The following is a 22,552-nucleotide window of genomic DNA, read 5'->3' on the forward strand; positions in this document are numbered from 1 at the left end:
ATTCCTGCTCTATTGCACTCCCAGTTTCTCACTGAAAAGTTTTGGACTTAACACAAAACTTGTGTTAAAACACAAAATGAGGGAAATGTTATTGAGGTTCCACATGGACAGTTTCCTTTCCAAAGGGCTGCTAAGGCCTTTCTGCAGAATTAGATGAGCCTCGCCACATATGTTACACTTTGAGTTGCATTTTGTTTTACAAAAAGTGCAGAAATTCTATGACTTAGTGCTGCTGTGGAGACAGGTTTCCTCAGCATGAACAGTATACACTAAGACAAGGCACCAGATTCTTCGTGCAAAATGGCAAATCTAAAACACCCTTTGCAATGAAATATTCTCCACAACCACAGCTGTATGTAAGAGCTGAAGCTATCACCAGTCCAGCAACCCATCATATTCTTCAGTGGTAACAACAGGTAAGATTTTTGGTACCTGGTTGAAACCAACCTTTCTGGGTAAGTATAGAGGTAACCTGGCGTCTTAGGAGGCAGAGCCTTTTCCAGCCAAGTCTGTTCTTACACACAGTTCACAGGAGAAGTGGAAGTGTTGGGCAAGACTCTGTTTCCAACTGCTCAGCCATGGCTGGGAGCAGACTTTGGCTGCTTTTGGCTACAAACCAGCAATACAAGATACAGACAAACAGAGGAAACACGGACAGTGTATCCCTGAGTCAGGATTTTCTTGTGTTTGAGAAGAATGAGAGAGTGAGGACTGCGCACAAATACATTCTTCAGTCTAGTTCCTAAGAGCACTTCTATGAAAGCAATTGTCCCAAGGTTTAAAAGGGAAAGAAAGGAGAAATGGAGCAATGTAGCTGATTAGCTGCTCCCATCTAAACACTCCTCAACTTTGTACAGCCCAGTCTCATCCCACTTCCCGTGCTTGATAGCGCAGAACCATCACTCTGCAGTGTGAATTTACTTATTATTGGCACAACATGTCCCTGTCAGTCTAGAGAAGGTTTCTGGGTGCCTTTTAAGATAAAGCAAACTAAGGACATTCTGCTTGGTGACCAGGCTGATCTGCAGGTGACCTCTGATGCCTTGGGTCACTGAAGTACATGGTGAAGACTCCAGCATGGGCAGAGAGGGCTATGGTGCAAAAGTCTCAGGGGTACAGGTGTGTTTTAAGCTTAACGATACAGGTCATTGAGACTGCTTATAGCAGAGACATTGGGAGTACAGACCAGCTCTGTAAGCACTGGCAGGGAGCACAGAGCAGTGCGTGCTGCTTGGCAGAGGACTTACAGAAACCAGTCCACAGCGATGATCAGCGTAATGTCTTCAGTAGGCAGCCCCACTGATGTCAACACTATAACCATAGTCACCAGTCCTGCCTGGGGAATACCTGCGGCTCCAATGCTGGCTGCTGTGGCAGTGATGCTGAAGGGAACAAGAAAGCACAGCTATCAGCAAAGGGAAGAAAAGAGGTAGTCACATTTGCAAAAATGCCAGGAAGTAGTTCAGACTCATCATCCACAAAACATCTTGGCAGCCTTTCTGCCCTGGTCACCGAGCAGGATGGTGACATGTGGGACATCACCACAGCAGCCAGGCTCCCCCCTGCCAGGCACCCATCCATAACAGACTGCACACTGCAGCTCTGGCTAAGGGATGGCTCAGACTTGGAAATGCAAGAAGGGCTCAAGTGGAGCCTCAAAGACACGATGCCCAAATCTTATGTGCTTCTACACCTGGAGGTGTAGTACACCCTTCTTTTCCATACTTTTTTTTCCTCATTGTATCTTCTGAGCAAAAGAGGAACCTGACCACACCTCAGATAACCCAACAAAACTGAAGCCTGTAGTCCCATAATTCTTTTAAAAGTCACCTTATTGTGATGATCTGCCCGAAGTCAAGTTCATAGTTGTTCACTTGTGCAATGAAGATGGCTGCAAGGGCCTCATACAGAGCAGTGCCATCCATGTTAATTGTAGCTCCCACAGGCAGAACAAACCTCGTGATACGCCTGTCCACACCATTGTTTTCTTCCAGGCACCTGAAGGTGATGGGCAGAGTCGCTGAGCTGAAAGGAATTTACAAAACAACATGAATTGTGTATATGCTGACTTTGGAAGTGGGACTAAGCCTCTGCCTGGTTTTTGACCTTACCTACCTGCTTTTTCACCCTGCTATGTGAGCCAGAGGCCAGAAGCTGCTAGGAGAAAGAACAGTCTAAGCAACACTTCCTCACATATGGTGCACGCTGCAGTTGCACCTTCAGACATGCCTTTCCTCAGGGAGCTGGGGCAGAGGTTGTGTAGCCCTGAGGCTGATGATGCTGGTGTAACACCAAAAGAAGGTGATGCTGGAGGATTCAGGGTACATAGGACAAAGCCTCAAGACCAAAACTCCTTTTCCAGCTATTAAAAAACCCACTTGAGCCCTTTTTCAACCCCCTCAGTGCGTGAGACAAGAATGACCCAGGTGTGAGAATATATCTTGCAGAGAAACCAGAGAATTGTTTCGGAAGAGAACATGAGCAGGAAAACTGCAGTGTGTTTCCATGTGAGAATGCACGTGGGAGAGATTGTTATGTGCTTGCCAGCAAATGAACATAGCAAGAAACACAGCACTTAGTGAAACAACAGCTAGCTACAATCCCTTTCTTTAGCTGTGTTGCATGGCAGGCTGAGGCACTGAACCTTTGTGCAGGCCTCCTGTGGGTTTAATGCAAGTTGCATACAGTGTGTCTGCTTGGGAGAGAGAAATGTGCAGATGTGTACGAGCACGTGTGTGTGAGAGGTATGTGCATGGGGAATAATGCTGCAATTCAGTGGGATTCAATATTTGTCCTGAGCTCAGCATTTCGGTGCTGCAAGTAGAATCACCACCATGTTTGGTAAGGAGGAACATGGGTCATGCACTGATGGCCACATGATTAAGGCTCCTGAGCTGGGGAGTGGGAATCTTTTCACTCTCAAGTGAGTTTGGCTGGACCAGTGCAAAAAAATTGCTAGCGCTAGAGACTGGGAGACTGCAGTGCTGTGCTGAGGGCAACGGAGTGCTGAGGAGCAGCCCCAGGGTATGCACACCAGCCCCAACCCTGCTCCTGTATAGCCATCATACCTTGAGGAGGTGCCCAGGGCTGTGATGAGGGCCTGCAGAAGCCCTGCAATGAATACCCAAGGGTTTCTGTGAGTAACGATGAAGTAGAGCAGCGGCAGGATGCAGAGGGCATGAATGAGGAGTCCAACGATGACCGTGAGCGTGTACATCCCTAGCTGGCCTCCCATCACTGCTAGGTCATCCATCTCCAGGATTTTGCCAGCAATTAAAAACATGATCCCAACTGGAGCATACCTGTGGCAGAAACATAAAGCCGATGCTCAGAACTGGCACCCACGCTTTCACACCAGCTTTAATGCATGCTGCCTGCCCCAGTAAGCCAGCACATCAGGAGTGCTCACTGAACTTAATTGTTGGTTGCTACTGCTGGTTTCTTTTCTGGAAACCTGGAGAGAGATGGGACTTGTTCACCAAAAGCCAGCATTTGTTGCACTGTCAGGGACCCCAGGACTCTTGTGCACAAAGCTTGGGCACTGGCAGAGGTTTCCTCCTCCTTCTGGGTTCCCTGCATGTTTCCACAACACTCCTTGTAGAATTGATAGGGGAGGTTATGTAGAGGAGTCTTCAGAGTCCCTTCCTTTCCTAACAGAGCTTGGACTGAGAGTATTTTTTTTACTGAGAGGCACAAGGAAGTACAGGAGAAACAGGGAATCGGGGAGTAAAAGCAATAGTGTCCTATAGGCTCTGGGGTATCAGCCTTGCTATCTTCAGACGTTCATGTTTAGGGAATAAGAACATATAGGGAATCCATATCTGGTGTAGCAAGGGCTGGGCACACCAACACCTGTGAAAGAAGCCATGGCTTATATAAAAACCCATTTTGAGGTACACTGCTATCCTTTCCATTCCTTATGGCTTTTTTCCCCCTCCATAACAATGCACCTCATGAGCAGCAGTGAGGCTCCACAGAAAGGAAGCCGTAACACAGACATGGAGAATATCACGGGCACTAAACTAAACATGGACAAATAACTGGACCAAGGAAAATCCCAGCTCCACGGCCACACCTCTCAGGGCTTGGCCTCTACAACTCAAGAGCTCACATGCAATTCATGCACAAGGCTCAGAGGTCCACATGCCAAACTCCAACTTAGCCTGGGAGGTTTGGAAAAGTTTCAGGAAAGGATTTCACAAATATTTCATTTCCTCTGATCTTCCTCTTAGGAGACATTCTTGGCTGCAGCTAGTGACCAGATCTCCCCAAGAAAAACAAGCTCCTGGGAGATGCTCTGCAGACCGTGGCTTCAGGGAGGAGTGCTGGGCTGCAGCTGACAGTCCTGCTTCTTACACCAGCAGGATTTTGTAAACCAGGAGGTCTCTCCAGCCACTAGCTACTGTATACACACAGGCAATTTCCCGAGTGTAACCAGCGTGCTACACATCAACACCTCATCTTCCTTCACTGTAAGGGGGAGCTGAAGGAGGGGGTGTTGAAGGCACCTTGAAATTGTCTCTGGGAGTAATGTGCAGGTCTACTTGTTCCACTGTGCTCATGCTCTCCCTTCTGTTCCCTCAGGCAACTCATCTTTTCTTAGGAAAGCAAGGCCCCAAGTTCTGGCTCATCCATGGAAGAAAAGATCCCAGAGGGGCTGGGGCTCCCCAACACTCTGCTATGAGCTCAGGGTTGTCCTTCCCCTTTGTGTCTTTCTGTGTAAGGCCTGTCCCCCTGTGCCCAGGATGTTGCTCTGAGATAAAAGACTGTGACTAGAAGACCAGGGAATAGAAGCTGGAGTGATCTAAAATGGGAGAGTGTGTGGGGCTGACAGATCCCCTCCCTGTCAGACATTTCCATGTGTCGTGGTTTTGGTATACTGCCAGCTCCGTGTCTCTCCTGTGTCGCGGTACCTACCACAAACTCCTATTTAGACCTTGAGCCCTAGATGGGTAAAGAGCTTAAAACAGCAAGATTTGGTAAAATGCTGCCTTTTAGAGAAGACTCGTCTCAGCAATGCCTTGCTGAGCAAGGCTGACCCTGTAGCATGGGCAGCCTTACAGAGAAAGCAAGAAGCAGCTGAGCTCTAGAGGAGTTGGGATCTGGGAGACCTCAAACTCAAAAGCAGTAACTTTGAGTTGACCTTGTCAACTCAGCTCAGATCTCAGAGCTAAAGCATACAGGTGCCACCCTGAGCAGCAGGAAAGTGGCAATAGTCGTAGCTAAGTCAGGCTCCTGGAACACAGCTGGAAGGAAAGCTTCTTGTGGGAAAGCCTCACACCCTACCCCTGTTGGTAAGGCTAAGAGATCTTCCACTCCAGCTCTCTGGTCTTCCAAGGATGTTTCCAGCAGCCTCAAGGAAAGCAAGTCCTGGTGTACCTGATATTTCTAAGGTAAAAACAGAAAACAGGAAATGAAATGTGAACAAATATCCCATCCAGACTTTTCCCTCCAGCCTGATGGAGCGAAAGGAGAGCTGTGCCCATCTGTTTTTCCTGTGCATGTCATCCTTAAAACTATCCCACTTCCCATCAGGTCAGTGGAAACTGCACCTGCAGACCTCCTGCTCCAACCGGCCGTGCTCCTCACCAGATGATAATGGCCACCAGCCTCATGATGGCTTCGTTGAGGCAGTTAAAGAACTCCCGCAGGGCCCGTCCCTTCTGCTTCATGCTGCCGATCACCAAACCGAAGCACATGGAGAACACTACCAGCCCCAGCGCGTTCACCCCATTGGCTGAGCCCGGGATGGGAATGACTTCTTCAAAGGTCAGCACCTCGGAGACGGTCCCCAGGGCATGAGTGACGTTCTCCAGGATGCCAGTGAAGTTCTCAGGCACAGGGATCTGAGTGGTTGTCACACCTGCTGTGACATTGCTGCTGCGGAGCACGGTTCTGGTGAAGACCCTGGTGCTGTACTGCGTCTTGTACTGAAAAGACACAGATTGTCAGATCACTCACAGGCCTTGGTTCAGCTCAGGACAACATGCTAGGCTCTTGCATCCCTTCCTAAAGAAAGGAGAGTACAGCAAGTTCACTGCTGACCTGTGTTGGAAACTTGCCTTGCCTGTTCTCAAGCTCCCTAGCTTAGTATTTTCATCAAAAAGTTCACAGAGCTGATGGTCAAAAGAGACCATTGGAGCATCACGTCTCCCTAGGACTGAGACATCCTGGCTTCTCTGGTAACCCTTTATACTGCTTCCAAAGGCACTAGCACTACAGAAGAGACAAATCTGTGGAGAATCTGCTCCCGTTTCACTGCCAGTCCAAGCCTGCTACCTGAGATCAGATGAACACCTCTTGCCTCTGAGTGTGGGATGGGACGGAGGTTGAAGCCCCCATCTCCAGACAGCTTGAAAAGCTTGTGTGGGGGATGCTATAATACGGACTAATGACTGCAGTGCCTCCTGGAGCAGTCAGACTTGGGAAAGTGTGAAGACAGTATAAAGCAATTGTTATTCCATCCCCCAGAGAAATAGGTTGGATCATGGTCTAGGGCACAAGCTGCAAAGGGAAGTGATAGGCCAAGTGAGATTTCATACCTGTTTGAAGCAGGCTTCTACCAGGTTGGGTGGGAACATATTCCTGCAGTAGATAAAACAAGGAAAGAGTTACTGTCCTGTTTGACTAGCAAGAAAACATGGGCTTCCTGGCCAACACCTGTGTTCTGGAGCAGTCTCAGGTCACAACTCTCACTATTCCAGCTCAGGCTACAGAGTAGATGGGCCCTTTCTGTCTGACGGACAGAAGATGGGAATATGCTGATCTGGGGTCAGGCACCCTCCTGCATCTTTTCAGACTTCCACTGCATCTTTCCAGAGTCCAGAAGGTTGTATTTCAGGTATGTGGAAAGAGACTACACACATACAGCACTGGGATATGGGTCCATTGTAAAAGCATCATCAAACCCAGCCGAGCCTTGAAACAATACTATATTACAATTTTTAATATACTTCCTTGCTCTCAGCCTCATCTCTACAGCTGTCATTTGAGCTCTCTGTTATCTTGTACCTCAGAAACATAGCTTCATACCACTTGAGATGGTACAGCTTTGCAATTCACTGTGTAAGGTCACAGTAAGGGAGAGAGAGACAATGTCTCAGGAACTACTTCCTTGATTTCCTTGGGTCAGTGAAGATGGATATTTGGAGTAGCCTTTGCTGGGTGAATTTCTGGAGGGCATGCAGTCATTGATAGTTGTCATTACTTGTTTTGCTGATCACACCTTGGCCTCTTGCATGAATACCTCTAACAGAGCTCCAGGCCAAGTATTCAGTCTCAGAGTAGCAAAGCCAGTTAGCTAGACTGAACTAGAAGTAGTGGGCTGGGCAAGACTCAGCCATAAACCTCTTTCCCTAAAAGCATATGCATAAAGGTGTGACGCTTCAAAAGGACATTCCATGGAGGAATGTAATTTCACTGTTATGGTCTCAAAATGAGACCATCTTGTTTACCTTACCTCACCAAGTCCATGAAGGCATCTGTGGTCTGCACCTGCTCAATTCTGCCTTCTCGGTGAAGCTTGTCCTTAGATCCCTTTCCTGGGTGGATGATGATCACCATGAGGATGCCAATGAAGACTGCTATGATTGTAGTCACCATGTAGTAGACGACAGCCCGCATCCCCATCTTCCCTGATGCTCTGCCATCCAGCGAGGCCATTCCTGGGGTGTCACACAGAGAGACAAGGTGAGAAGGTCTATTGTCTGAGAGGGAAAGGGGAAGCTCAAGGAAGATTCAAAATGTGCAGGGCACCTGCCTGAGTTGGATGGGGAGCTGGGGTCTCTAGGAAGCACAGCATAACAAAGGGCAGACTTTGGACCTCCAAGGTGATGTTGGCATGGGAGAAGGTGGCTTGTGGTTATGAAGAAGCATAGCACTGCTGGGTCTTAGGCTGCATTTAGGAATATAACAATTACTTCCTAAAACTCTCAGAAGGGAAATAATCCCCTCAGTAAATTGGGCCTTTAAGTTCCTAATGGTGGGATGTTTCAGCAGGTGGAGTGCCTTGCAGTCCCTTTCGCTGTCTGAAAGCTTGGCTGGCTGGCATGTGTTCTATGAGGATCTGGATGAAACAAGCTTTCCAGCCAGTGATCAACTCCAGCTCTTTTGGACTAACAGTAATTAACCTTCCCTAGGCTGGAGGAAACCTGAAGCTGACTTAGGCAACAAACTTGTTGATGTCTGAGGTTACGTAGGATGAAATCCTTGTTAGTGTTCAAGTGTTGGGCATTGGAAACACCACACTGTGTCCTCCCTAGTCTTCTGAGAAAGCACAAGGCCTTCTGTTTCTCTTCCCCACCACTGAGCCAGCAGGGATATGAGTGTGAATCATCTTCACGACAGCTGTAGGTTCAGGCTCATCACTGTTGGCCAAGATAATCCAAGCACCTCCAGCTGGGGCACTCCCAACAGCTAGCATCCGTCTTTGCTGATTATTTCTTTGGCTGAAAGCAGCAGAAAGCACTTCTCACCTGTAATCAAGCTAGAGACAATGAGAGGAAGAACCAACATCTGAAGCATACGCATCAGCAGCTCGCCGGGGAAGGAGAAATACTTGATCTGGCGATAGGTCAGCTGGTAGGGCCGGAGGGAAAACGCCAGGATGATCCCTGTGGATCAGCAAGGGATAAGAATGGAAATGGGACAGTGTGATCCAGTGGTCTGTCTCAGTCCTACAGTGCGGCTTTTCTCTCTCATCTCCTTTCAGCTCCTCCTCTTCCCAAAGGAGCAAATGCTCTTTTTTCTTTTTTTTTTTTTCTAAAAGGCTATGATCCAGTTTTTACTGCATGCACTCTCTCTCCCTCTGACATATTTATATGCACAGAAGCCTTGTGCTAAACCACAGGTCTCCCTGTTGCTCTGTCTGCTGCTCCTCTGGGGTCTGTTCCCAGGAAGCTCCTGAACACAAAAATGCTGTGAGCAGAGAAATGTTCTCCCAGCCTAACCTAAGTGTAAGTGTGACTACACAGTTTAGAGACTTTGTCCACCCACCTCTTAAAGCCGTGCTCAGCAGTGAGTTAGGGACATATATCCTGGATCAACAGCTAGGGACAGGCCACTATCTGCTGGGAAGATTTAGTTTGCATTGTATCACAGCCCTTTGCATCAGTTCCCCCTTCTGGTACTGTCAGACTAAAGCTGTGGGATGAACCTGAAGAGCCTTTGTGCCCTGTAACTGAACTCACAAGAAGCCTCTGAACAAACCTGAATGATTTTTAATGAGGATTGGTAGAGCCGCACCGCATCATCAAACCCTTTCTGCTGCAGCCTGTTCCTAAGCTGCAGCCAGAAAGGATCAACAAGGACTCCCTCACACATGCCCTCTGCAAGGTCTCTTGTCCTTGCACACAAAGGTACTTCTGATTCGGACAGCATTTTGAGCTGTCAGTTCATCAGTTTCACCTCCCCAGTCAAATCATTATGATAAAATAAAATCTTTGCAGAATAAACAACCTTTCCCCCACATTTATAAATGGTGCTCTGTGTTGCCACCAGCATACCTAGTAAGACTGCAGCAATGGTGAAGAGGACAAAGGCATTTCTCCTGAAGAAGCTTTTAGCACTGTCGGCAGTGATGCTGTGCATCCGCTTCTTGGCCCGTGCTGCCCGCTTCTGCACTGCCTGCCGAAAGCGCTGTACCCGGCTCTCGGCATTGAGCCGCTTGGCTGCGTCCTCGTTGAGGAACAGGCTGTTGACGTGACTCTGCTCACTCATGGTCGGCACAGCTACTCAGTCCCTGAGGCACGATGCTGCCTACTCTGGGCGGGAGAAGAACAGAAGGGAAACATAAGCTGCAGCACCCAACACCTTGCCTTCATTTTTAGGTCATTACCCTGGGGCCCTGTGCAGGTTTATTTAGAATTGATTAATGAGCTCCTCTGCCCCTCTGCAAGGAGCAGACCGCGGGGAAAGGCATCTAAAGGGCTGCCAGGGTCTTGTCACGACTGCTGCAGTGTCTCTGGAGAAGCTCTGGCCTCTGTAGCACCCAGCCTGCACTGAGGAGTGACTTGTGGTGGCCTGGACAGCCAGAAAGGGCTCCGCAGCCACCCAGGCTTGTTCTTAGGAGTTTTATTAGTTTGGACAGGAATGAATTTTTATCACCTGGCAATAAAACCAGTTCCTGTACACAAACTATTCCAAACAAGACCAAGCCTCCTGACACACTTCCTAGATGGACAGGCCACTACCCAGAAGCGCTTTCCCCGCAACACCAAGCGGCACCGGCTGTTTCTGCAGAAAGAAACACAAATTGCCTTCTGTGGAGCCTGAGGATAATGCTTTACTGACTTTCCTTTGAAGAACAACAGGATGTTTCAAACTCCACTGTCTTTTCAAACTCCACTGATGGGGTTAACCTGCTGTGCTGTCTTCACAAATACTACTCCAAAGAGGTAAATAAAGGACCCGTTCTGCTCCGTTACCTACTGGCGGCAAGGCCTGGAGCAGTGTACTATTCTTTAACTGTTTATTTTTTACTATTATTCCCATATTCCTTAGAACAACAGATCAAGGGGGCTACCCAGGCATACCGCTCCACTCTGGAGTGCTAGAAGGCACCAGCAATCCAACAGTTCTTATCATTAGGAGGATTATTCCCTGATTATGCAGGTGCCATTTTCCTACTGTCACTGTGCTTTGACAGATACAAGGTCTGAAAATTATTCTTGTTCCCAGGAATTTGCAAAGAAAACACAAGACTAGATGAGACCAAAGAAGAATAAAGTCACCTTAGCACATCAGCAGGTGCTGAAAGACTTTTCTTTGATGTTGCAAGTCAAATAACAACTATTCCATTTGCAATCCTGAAGTCAAGTCAAAGAAGCCATCACAACTGGGATTACATTCTCTACAAAATACACATCTAGTGTCTGCCATTTGGACCCAGAGAAATGCCTATCATGAACTGAAGACATTACCTTAAAGAAGAATTGGATCGTGATATAACATTGCAAGGTCATTTCCAACAGACAGATGGAAGAAAACCTCCATTCTGATAGAAGATTTGTTTGCACAGATGCTAATATCTTCACGAGGTTCAGAGCGGTGGAGAGACACCTGAGGTGGCCCAGCCAAGCCACTCCAAGCCCTCCCAAGGTTAAGCTGTGTGAAGGCCACTGGCAAAGATTCTGGGCTTTTGCTACAGGAACCTTGCAGTGCTGCTGTGGTCACTCAAGCTTTTAGGATTAGCAAACAACATTCTGTGGATTTTGGTCCACTGATACCAGCTTGATCACACATTCACTTTCTTGTTACATCACCCTGCTTTAACCTGTTGATGGAACCAATATACATCAGACTGGGTGAAAACTTTGCCTGTCTTCCTCCTTTTCACTGCAAGTCCTCCTACTTTTTCCTGCATGAAAGAAACAAAATGCAAAGTACATATTCCTTCAGTTCATTGAGTTTGTGCTTCCTGAATTCCACAGTAGGTTAAGAAACTGTGGATTCAATCCCCTGTGCCCTAGAATAGACTTGTATTATTTATGTAGTAGCCTCTCAGATAGAGGGTTGGACAAACAAAATTATTAGCTGTCAGGTTCCAATGAGCCAGGATTTTCACCCATCTTGTATCCTCCTGCCTTGCCAGTTACTGGCATCACTGGCTCTACAAGGATCAGGACACCTCTCAGATCTCACCCTTTGCCATCACAGACTCACTGAATAATTCCTTTTCTGATCTGTTTTATCTTCTTTTCTCTGCAGGATTTCCAGAAGTCTGTCCCAGAGCTTACTGCCCTTATGGTGAGACAAGTAATTGTCTGCACTGTCAGCGACTGGAGGGATAGAATAGGATAGAATAGAACAGAACAGAACAGAACAGAACTCTTTCAGTTGGAACGGACCCCTACAATGATCATCTGGTCCAACTGCCTGACTACTTCAGGGCTGACCAAGTTAAAGCGTGTCATTAAGGGCATTGTTCAAATGCCTCTTAAACACTGACAGGCACGGGGCATCAACCACCTCTCGAGAAAGCCCATTTCAGTGTTTGACCACCCTCTCTTTAAAGAAATGCTTCCTAATGTCTAGTCTGAACCTCTCCTGGGGTAGCTGTGTACTGTTCTCACGTGTCCTGTCCCTGGATCACAGGGAGAAGAGCTCAGCGCCTCCCTCTCCATGTCCCCTTCTTGGGAAGCTGCAGAGAGTGATGAGCTCGCCCCTCAGCCTCCTCCTCTCCAAATGAGACCAACCCAGAGTGCTCAGCTGCTCCTCAGAGGACATGCCTTCCAGCCCTATCAGCAGCTTTGTTGCCCTCCTCTGGATGCATTCAAGGACCTTCACATTGTGGGGCCCAGCACTGCACACAGCACGCCAGGTGAGGCCACACTGATGCTGAATACAGCAGGACAATCCCCTTTCTTGCCTGGCTGGCTCCACTGTTTGATGCCCCCCAGGATGCAGTTTGCCCTCTTGGTGCCAGGGCACACTGCTGGCTCCTACAGACCCTGCTGCCCACCAGCCCCCCCCGACCCCTTTCTGCAGGGCTGCTCTCCAGCCACTCCTCTCCCCATTTAGACTTGTGCCCGGTGTTCCTCCCAGGTGCAGAATCTGGCATTTGGACTGGTTCAGTTTCATGCCACTGATGGTTTCCCAATGCTCCAATCTATCTAGAGTCCTCTGCAAGGCCTCTTGTCCCTTAGGAGAGTCAACAGCACCTCCCAGTTTGGCATTGTCAGTAAGTTTGCTAATGGGGCATTCAGCTCCTGCATCCAGATCAGGGATCAAAATATTGAACTGCACTGTCCCTAAGACTGAGGAACACAGCCGGTGACCAGTCACCAGCCAGATGTACCCCATTCACTACAACCCTTTGAGCTCTGCCGTTTAGCCAGTTCTTTACCCAGCGCACTGTGAACCCACTTATCCCATAGTTGGACAACTTGTCCAGAAGGATGCTGTGAGGGACCCTTACTAAAATCCAGAAAAACAACATCCACTGCCTTCCCTTCATCCGCTAGGCAGGTGACGTTATCGTAGAAGGATATCAAATTAGTTACAGGACTTTCCCTTTGTGAGCCCACGTTGATTGTACCTGATGATTGCATTATTCTTTAAATGCCTTTCAATAGTACTATAATATAATAGAGAAATTAATATTCTCTATTAATTTTTCCAGGAACTGGGGTTGGACTACAGGTCTGTAGTTCCCTGGGTCTTCCCTCATACCCTTTTCGTAGATTGGAATAAAATTGGCTAGCTTTCAGTCAGCAGGGATGTGGTGCAACTTCCTACAGCACCTAAGGCAATCACTTCTAAAAACAAAACTACCAAAGAAAGTTTCAAACCCCCAAAACTCTCTTCTTAGTCCCAAACCACTTATTCTTCATTAAACAAACCGGCACACCTTGGTAAGGTGAAGTGCTATCTTACTTTGACTTTGCATGTCAAAGTTTTCCTCCCATCTCTTTAATGAATTGAAAACAATCACACCAACGGCTCTGAAGTCACCCATGGAGGGCTTGCTACACACAAACCAGGCTTTCCATTCACCATGATGACCTAAGGAGACCTGCATTGAACCAGGAGTACACAGCTGGTTGAACCAGCAGAAACACAGACTCACCTCTCCTCCAAACCTTGCCTTTCTTAGAGTTGGACCATACCACAGCAATGGCACAAATTCCCATACAGGGAAGGTGGGAGCAGAACCCACACGTATAAAGGGACTCACCTGCTCTTTTCTCCAGATGTCTCCCCATCCACGTGCACTGGAAAATGTATTTTTGTGCAAACAAAATGAAATTTCTATTCTGATATAGGAAAGTTCAGGATTAGTCATTTGATCCCATGTTCCACCATATGCTCAGCAGCCTTCTCAGAGCAAAAGTTATCGCACACAGAAGGAACTCACCAGCAGAACTTGCTCCTGTGATGTCCCCACCCTGTTGCTGATTTGCTCCCTTTCTCCATCTGCATATTTTGCAATACAGCGGCCCCTCCACAGCACATTCCCTCTGCATTGCTGGCCTGAAATTGTGTAAATATTCTCTATTGCATCAGCTGGAAGTTCTCAGACTGCTGCAGTAAGTCATCAAAATACTCTTGCAGATTAAACAGTCTGTCAATGGCTTGGATTTTCCTTCTTGGGAGGAAGAAGGTGGCTTTGCTCTCTTGGTGAAGGTTATCCTATTCATGGCTGCTTCTCCAGTCTCCACTCTGCCAGAATCACTGAGACATTTGAGACAGCATTTTTTGAGGTAACTTCAAGGCTAGAACCAGGAAGCAGAGGATATTTTGCAAGAAAGTTCAGTGTTGCAAAACCAAAGCCTAGTTCCCGGCAATGAGGTTTCACATAAACAGTGGAATTTTGGCTATTTTAGGGACATCAGTCAGAAGATGGTGAAAGTAAAAAATGGGGAAGGAGGACTTTTGCACTATATTTTTTTGTTTTGCTCTTTGCAGATTTTTGTGTGGTTATCTTCCCATCCACCCAGGGAGAAGATTTCCAACATGTGGGTAGGAGGGCAATAGTGCTTAAGGACCTATAAAGAGCTAGAAAACAGGAAATCTTGGAATCAACTGAGATGCATCTCTTCCAGCTGGTACTGTACGTTGAAGAACACCCCTCCTCTTTATACCTTGTCTCTGCTAAAGCAGCCAACATGAGAAAAGCTGAAAACATCCAGTGTGCAGCATCTTCCCACGAGCATGTTTTAAAGACAGAAGGTAATAAAATCCTGGCTGAGGGGAAAGAGGAGCTAACCATCGCACACTCACCAGGAGGCAGGTTCGCTGGAGGGCTAAGTGTAGTGGCACCAGGGCATATTTGCATCCCCTTGTCACAAAGTGCATACTTTTGGACCCCATGTGCACCCTTGTCCTTAAATATCCCTTTACTGTAAAAAGGATGTAAGCAATGTCAGGACATGAAACTTCTTTCATTTTCCGAAGGATATCCTAGATCTTCTCAGATCTGTGACATGGGGAAGCAAATATGCCCTGATGCTACAACCTACGAAGTGTTTTTTTTCAAGTTTGTCCAACAAAAGGAGGTTGTAGCAAGGCGGGGAGGTGGGTGGAGGGGGCGTGGGGCGCTTTCTTACCCCAAGGAACAGGCGATGGGACAAGAGGAAACAGCCTCACGTTGCACCAGGTGAGGTTTAGGATGGATATTAGGAAAAATTTCTTCACCAAAAGGGTTGTCAAGCAGTGGAAGAGGCTGCCCAGGGCAGTGGTGGAGTCGCCATCCCTAAAGTGATTTAACAGAGGGGCAGACGTGGTGCTGAGGGACATGGGTTTAGTGGTGGGTTTGGCAGTGTCAGGTTGATGGTTGGACTCAATGATCTTAAAGGCCCCTTCCAACCTAGACGATTCCCCGATTCTGTGATTCTAACATTTGCAGAATGGGGAATGCTGTGCACAAACCTGAGTCTCCCATCCATCTGTGCTGGTAAAAACCGTGAGGAAACAGCCCTGGCAGATGGGCTGAGCTCTCTGCTCTGCTTCCATCGCTCCTCCGGTGTCTTGTGGGGAGAGTCTCATCCCCTGAAACATGGGGAACCAAGCAGCTCCAAACTTAGAAACTGAGAGTAAAATATTACACACGGTAGAGAAACTTCTTGAAATATTACCTTGAATGTGTGCTTTGACTACAAACTCTTCAGAGGTACACAGCCCTCCCCTCCCCCTCCCCGCCCCTCTCCCAGAGAAAAGGCCAACTTGTTAAAATGGAGAACTAGGGAGAGCAGTAAAAGTCAAAGGCAATCCTCAAATGCATCTAACTGAAGAAAAAAACACATCAGTAAGTATATAACCTCAGTGTCAGATCAACCAGATTTTTAAAAAAACATTTCACAAGGACCCTGTATGAAAGGTTTTTAAAGCAATGGATATATCATGGGATGAAAGGGAAGATCCCCTTATGATCACTTCTTGTGACAGACAAAATGAAACAGGTAGAATTTCATGGCTCTTTTTGCCAGTAGAGAGATTTCAGCTGTGAGGTCCAATGAGAAACGGTGCAGAGCACTGAGCTATTCATCTGCTCACAAGTGACCTGGAAGATGAACTGCTGTATGAATAAGTGAAAAGCAGTAAATACAGGAAGAATAACTCTTAATTGTACACTTTAGTGACTCAAAAAGATAGTGGAAATATCACATGAAAGCACAGGCTGTTAGAAAAACAGTGATATGAATTATTATGGAAGAAATTAGGGGACAGAAAAGAAAACGGTCTTATGATGACCTACAAATATAGAGCATACTCCATCTTGGAGAGGATCAGTGGCATCCCCAGGCCTGCCCTGCTTGGCTTGCTCTGGCACCGTGTGGCTACAACTTTGCTGACCAGACTCTGCCCTGCCAGCCATCTGCTTCTGCTTGGCTCCCAGTCACCCACGCTGCTCCCTGACAAGGCTTTCCTGGAGGCCAGGTATTTGGAGGTGGCCCCTGAGGGTACAGGGTTGCCATTTCAGACTTTGAAAGTGCCCAGGCAGGAATTACACTTGTGGGGAATAATACAGCTTTTATGTTGCAACGTTAAGTGCTCAAAACCATTAAATGCTAAAAATTACATTTTCTTTTTTAGTACTCATAAATCCACACGCACATCCGCTATGTTACAACAACAGAAAAAAAATGAAATTGTTAGGGCAAATTTTAAGTCGTTTGCTGAAGGAATTTTGCATTTAACTCAGATTCTAAGAAAGCAACTGTGAATGCCTTCAATTTCTTCTTACTTTGTTTTTTGTGCAGGCTGAGCTTCAGAAAAAAAACAACCGATGTTTGACTTTTATAAAGCTGCCATCCCTGAAACGTTCCTGCACTCAGTTATTCAAACAGCAGCAACAAGAAGCAGGCCGTTAGTATTTCTTAAGGTTTTTTACATGCGGTGAAAGATTTTGCACTTCTGTATTGAGGCAGTCTGCATCCCTGGGAGCCCACAAGCACGTTCCTCCTGAGGGGTGCACATGTCAGGCTGTCAGCGGGGTTGAGGGGAGTCTTTCTGCGAGAACGCATGGGCCACGAACCTGGGCTGTGCACTGAGCAGGCACAACGACTCTCTGTTTACCTATTTCATGGTGTCTGGGGTAGCTTTGCTGAGCCCTACAGGAGCGGTGTCTGAAACAGGGCAGTGTTTGGTGCAGTGGAGAGCCCAATGCTGTATGTCCGCAGGGCTGCGTCTGCGGGCAGGATTTTCGGGGGGGACATGGGCTGCATCTGCATATGCAGAGCTACACAGCTAAGAGAGGGGCTGGTTCCACGTAGAAAACAGCCCCCAAGAGGTCAGGGCAGTGGTGCTGGCCAGAGAAGGTCAGTTCTGCGTAGCAGTGATGAATGGAGTTTCTGCCAGGGAGAAGAGAGTTTGGGCTGCCCACAGAGAACCCGTTTCACTGTTATGTTTGTAACCAGTGGGGGAAACTCACTGTCCAAACAGAGCTTCGCACGCCTTAACACTCCTCCACAACAGGAACAGAAACTCCATTTAAGCATATTGGAAATAAATCTACTCCATGCATGTGCACGGCTCTGCTCTCGCTCCAGTCACATGCAACAGCTTCTGGGGTCACTGGGCTGCGAGCCTTCTGAGCATGAGGGGAAACTGCAGAGGGTCTTTGGTCTGGTCTTGTCCAGGCAACGGTCGGCATTAAAGTGTGCGGGGTGAATGGGAAATGTATTTAACTACTTTACATGGCCCAGATGAAACTAAATGCTTGCAAACCACTAACAACAGTGCAGCCTTTTCTTAGAGCCTCCATCCAGTACATCACCCCTGGGACCCCAGAGCTTTCTGGAGGTCCCAGGTAGGACCAGAACCAGAGTCCATAAATTCTGCTGTGTTTGTGCCAGCAGGTCGATGGAGGAGATCCTTCTCCTCTGCTCAGCACTGGTGAGGCCACACCTGGAGTGCTGTGTCCAGTTCTGGGCTCCTCAGTACAAGAGAGACGTGGACACACTGGAGATAGTCCAACGAAGGGCCACAAAGATGATGAAGGGACTGGAGCATCTCTCATGAGGAAAGGCTGAGAGAGCTGGGACTGTTCAGCCTGGAGAAGGGAAGGCTCAGGGGCATCTTATCAATGCATACCTGAAGGGAGGGTGTAAAGAAGGCAGTGCCAGACCTTCTCAGTGTTGCCCAGGGACCAGATGAGACGTGGTGGACATGAACTGAAATACCAGGAAATTCTTCTTAAGCATAAGGAAAGGCTTTTTAACTGTAAGGCAGACTGAACACTGGAGCAGGTTCCCCAGAGAGGTTGTGGGTTTTCCATCCTTGGAGACATTCAAGAGCTGACTGGATGTGGTCCTGAGCAACCAGCTTTGGTTGACTCTGCTTTGAGCAGAGGGGGAGTGGATTAGATGACCTCCAGAGGTCCCTGCCAACCTCAGCCATGCTGTGATCCCCCCATCTTCTGCTGATGTGCTGTGAGACAAGGTTTTCAGGACTTTTCAGGCAGCACTGACACACGCCGTCCCTGGCAGTGCCCTGGAGCTGATTTACATGGATAATTAATACACGGCTATGGTCTGGTTCCCCATTCTTCTCTAACCCACTAACCCCTTGCACAGTACTCTTGCACCACACTGAAAGATAGACAAGAAAATGCTACTTCATGGAAATGGCCAAGTGCTGTTTGCAGCTATTGGACAGATCACAAGGACCCCAGGGTGTCTGAGCAGACTCGGTCAAGAGGATCCACTGTGAGATGCTCCTCTGGGACAAGGAAGGTCCTGACCACTGGCAGGATATGGCATTACAAGGCACTCTTGCCATGGTGTGTAGAGTTGGAGAAAGTAAACGCAAAGTTCAAGTGAAGACTTTATCTGCCCTCTTGCCCTGCACTTTGTTCTCTCATGAGGCAGAGCATCATCCGTCAGCCCATGCCCTGCTTCCTCTGCACACTGGCATGGCTTTCTGACTGTTAACATATCCAAGAGATGTCAGCTGATTATCACATAACCAGCCCCAAGGAAGGCAAAAAACTGTAAGGCCAACACAGCAGAGGAGAACTCCAGTCTCCAGGGAGTTCAGGCTCTTGGCTGGTACAAACTCAGTTGTCACTACTCAGAACAAATGGATGGGAGACAATGATTGAAATGCTGGTGCTTTACATCGTTGTCCCACTATTGCTAATGTCTGTGCAGAAGAACACACAAGGGGTTAATCTAATTAGTCAATTTTACTCCTGGGACTGACTGAAGTCAGCCAAATTAGAAATGACCACTGCAAAATCTCTCCCAGGTTTACCAGCCTCCAGGGACTGGGGAAGAGTGGCAATACAATCCCAAAGCAGCGGTGTTAGTACAGTGTGTACTGTCACACCACTGCCATGGGCATGAAGCATGGCACTCGGGCAAGCCTTGCTGCTGAATGGATGACACTGGAAAAGTGTGTCGGAGTCAGGCATCCCCCCCCTCGACAACAGCTACCCCAGGCTCCCTCTTCCCTCTGCTAACATAACTCTTTTTTGTTGTTGCTGAAAGACAGCCAGAGACTGTGAAATAACCAGCACTTTTGAGCCCACTGTTTCTCTTGTCTCCAAGGAAACCATGCTATTATGTTCCACATCAAAACGACCAGGATTTTCAAGGAGGGAGGTCTCCACAGGTAGCAGCAGGGAAGCACCCTAAGGGGGAGAAGAGGGAGGAATTGCTGCAGGAGGAGAGGGGTTGGGAAGAGCTTTGCACAAGCTAGGCAGATACAGAGGGGCAAGGCAAGGGGTCGCAGAGAAAGCTGTACTCGTCTTTCCAAGGTGGACAGCTTCTGGTGCTGGGTCACCTAGTGAGAGGGCAGAAGTTAAATAGCCAGTCCCTGCGTGGAGGGAGGGAAGGCTCAGTGCTTGCGAGGAAGAGATGTGCTGGGCTGTTGAAGGGAAGGCAGGCAGGGCCATGCTTCACCCTCAGGTCTCTGCTCAGTGGCCTGACAATTGCCGTCAGCAGCTATCAAGTCCTACTTGCTTTTGGGCAGATCACTGGCACTCTAGAGTAGGAAGCTACAGCTGAGCAAAATAAGTGCTTTGCAGGGACCGTCTTTGCAAAGGATGGCAAAGGAGGAGTGGATGTCTCCACTCCTGCCTCACTTTCCCCCATCAGTAGCTCAGTGCCTGTGGTCAGGAGCACTGAATCCAGCCCCTGTGATACTACCTGGTTTTTTTCAGACCTGAGGACCAGGATAGAGAGGCCTCACGGACTCCCTGGATGAAGGCATCCTCACCCCTTGTGCCATTGGATCCTTTGCAGCTTGGCCCATTGCTTGCCCTTGGGAAGGGCAGTACAAGCTGAAAGCAATGCAGTCAAAGTGCCTATGCTGAAGATATCCATTCACAAGCCCAACTGGGGTGAACTCAGCTGTCTTTGTGTTGCTATAGCAGCCCCTGGCAGGGCTTTCTGCTCAGTGAAGTGCTCAGGTATCTCCATTTTCCATTCGTGACCTGGCAGCCAGCTCCCTCCCAGACAATTCCTACCATGACTCCACCCAGGATCAGAACGGATCTGCCCAGGGTCCAGCCACTGACCCACCTCTGTGAAAGAGCAGCAGCTAAGAGGAGGGGAATCTGCAACGGGCAGGAATTTCAGCCCAGCTAAGCTCTACAGTGATCTCCAGCTGATCAGCTGGTTTGGGGCCTAAGTTCAGTACTGGGAGGACACGTGTGGCTCTCCCCATTGCTCCCTACTCATGGTGGGGTCCTGTGGTAAGGTTGTCTCTCTTTAGCTGCTCACCAGGCATTTCCCCCCAGCCCAAAACATACGGTCCCACTTTTAAAGTACTCCCCTCTGGGCAGTCCCCTGCCCTCAAGCAGGTTGAAAACTATCCCGGCTGCTCTCATGCATACGCCCAAGGAAATGTCCTTCCACCCTCCTGTCCTGCTCCAGTCCCTGGACCTGGCACCACTCTTATTCATGCATTCAGATTTTCTAACAAAACCACTCACCTGGAACAGGTGCCAGTTGTCAAGCAGGAAGGGCAGCGGGTCTTTTTCCTCTTGGGGGATTATTCTGAGTTGTTTCGTTCTGTAATTCTTTAAGCTCAAAGGCAGGATGCAGGATTTTCTCCTTAGAAAGGTACAGCGTTAGCAGAGAGCTCTGAGCAGTACCTCCTGAGAGAGGAAAGGAAGACTGTAATATGCTCAGGATACATGGCAGTAGGGGGTGGGGGAGTGGCATGTAGGAGGAGACTGAAAAAATCTTCGATGATTGCAGGAGACCAGAGGACAAAAAGCACCTGTCACCATGATGTTGCATATAGTCCATACTGGATTTAACACTACCAGTGTTCTTGCACTTTCTTCAGCTTCCTCACACAAGCTGCAAAGAGAGTTGGCAGTAACAGAGAGCCGGACAAGCTGTTAAATAAGGACCAGATCTCACCCCTGTCCCACCTTGCCCCTCAGTCTGTTCCTTCCACAAGGGTGGCTGCATGCTGAAATCCATCCAGCAGCAATGGCTGGATGCCCTGAACAGGCAGGTCCTTCACCAGTCCAGTCTGTGTAAGCAGGACCTCAGAGATCCAGACACACCCCTGGGGTTTGCCCAAGGGAATGGACATGTGTCTGTGCCTCAGCCGAATCACTGTCATTTCCCATTGCTGTATTGGGCAAGTCACCAGGAGGAATCAATTCACTGCATGTGCAAAGGAAATATGTTGGTGATGCAGTCTGTCAGGGAGCCAGACTCTGCTTTCAAGGAAGCGGGCAAAACTTCCACTGTCTTTACTCACTGATCTCTTAAATATTGACTCCTGCTGTAGTTTCTTTGGCAGAAGAAGTCCCACATTTCAAAATTTCCATTAATGCGCTATGCTAAAAACAAGTCAGGTTGCAGGTGTGAGCACCACCCAGCCAATGCTGGCCTCTGAATGGGGCAGAGGGAAAAATGATGTCCAAAAACTAAGTCCCAGCACCAAGGTTACAGCAGCACCTCTGTTTCTATTCCTACCAGATACATGACTCACAGGGGACACATCAGTTTTTTCCTGACAGTAGCCTTCTCCTTAATTCAGGTGGCACCAGTGCAGAGGCTTTGCTGCATGCTCCAGCTTCAGCATGCCAGCAGTGATGCGTTGTGTCTGCAGCTAGAACTTGACACAGAATTTGAACTCATCCAGCAACAGGTAGGTCAAAGTGTCAGGCTCATCTGACAGGGTCCTGGAACTGAAATCCCCCTGAGCTCCGTGTCCCCATCAGACTGCAGAAAGAGGAGAGTTAGACGTCTTCAGCCCAGGTTACAGAGAGCAACTCCCAACACCAATTGGCTTTTAATGATCATAGAATCACAGAATCATAGAAACAGCTGTCCTATAAGAAAGGCAGGTCTAGAGGAGGCCATGAAGATGCTGCAAGGGCTGGAGCCCCTCTGCTGGGAGGACAGGCTGAGAGAGTGGGGGGTATTCAGCCTGGAGAAGAGAAGGCTCCAGGGAGACCTTAGAGCCCCTTCTGCTCCCTAAAGGGGCTCCAGGAAAGTTGGGGACAAACTTTTTAGCAGGGCCTGTTGCGATAGGACAAGGGGTAATGGTTTTAAACTAAAGGAAGATAGATTTAGACTAGATAGAAGGAAGAATTTTTTTACGCTGAGTGAAGTGAGACACTGGCCCAGGTTGCCCAGAGAGG

At 48.2% G+C, this 22,552-nt stretch overlaps 1 protein-coding gene across 1 annotated transcript; it reads right to left on the bottom strand.

The window, feature by feature from the left end:
- Positions 1–5,585: 5,585 nt before the first annotated feature.
- LOC104282492 (excitatory amino acid transporter 4-like) lies at positions 5,586–21,042 on the bottom strand. The gene is made up of 6 exons (XM_009880587.1): positions 20,875–21,042; positions 9,504–9,756; positions 8,475–8,612; positions 7,460–7,664; positions 6,543–6,585; positions 5,586–5,930 (listed from the first exon to the last, which is right to left on the bottom strand). The coding sequence occupies exons 2-6, from the start codon at positions 9,715–9,717 to the stop codon at positions 5,586–5,588; spliced, it is 945 nt and encodes a 314-aa protein (XP_009878889.1). The 5' UTR covers positions 9,718–9,756; positions 20,875–21,042.
- Positions 21,043–22,552: the final 1,510 nt, after the last annotated feature.

Source organism: Charadrius vociferus, unplaced genomic scaffold (assembly GCF_000708025.1).
Source record: "Charadrius vociferus isolate BGI_N301 unplaced genomic scaffold, ASM70802v2 scaffold702, whole genome shotgun sequence".
NCBI classification, from domain to species: Eukaryota; Metazoa; Chordata; class Aves; order Charadriiformes; family Charadriidae; genus Charadrius; species Charadrius vociferus.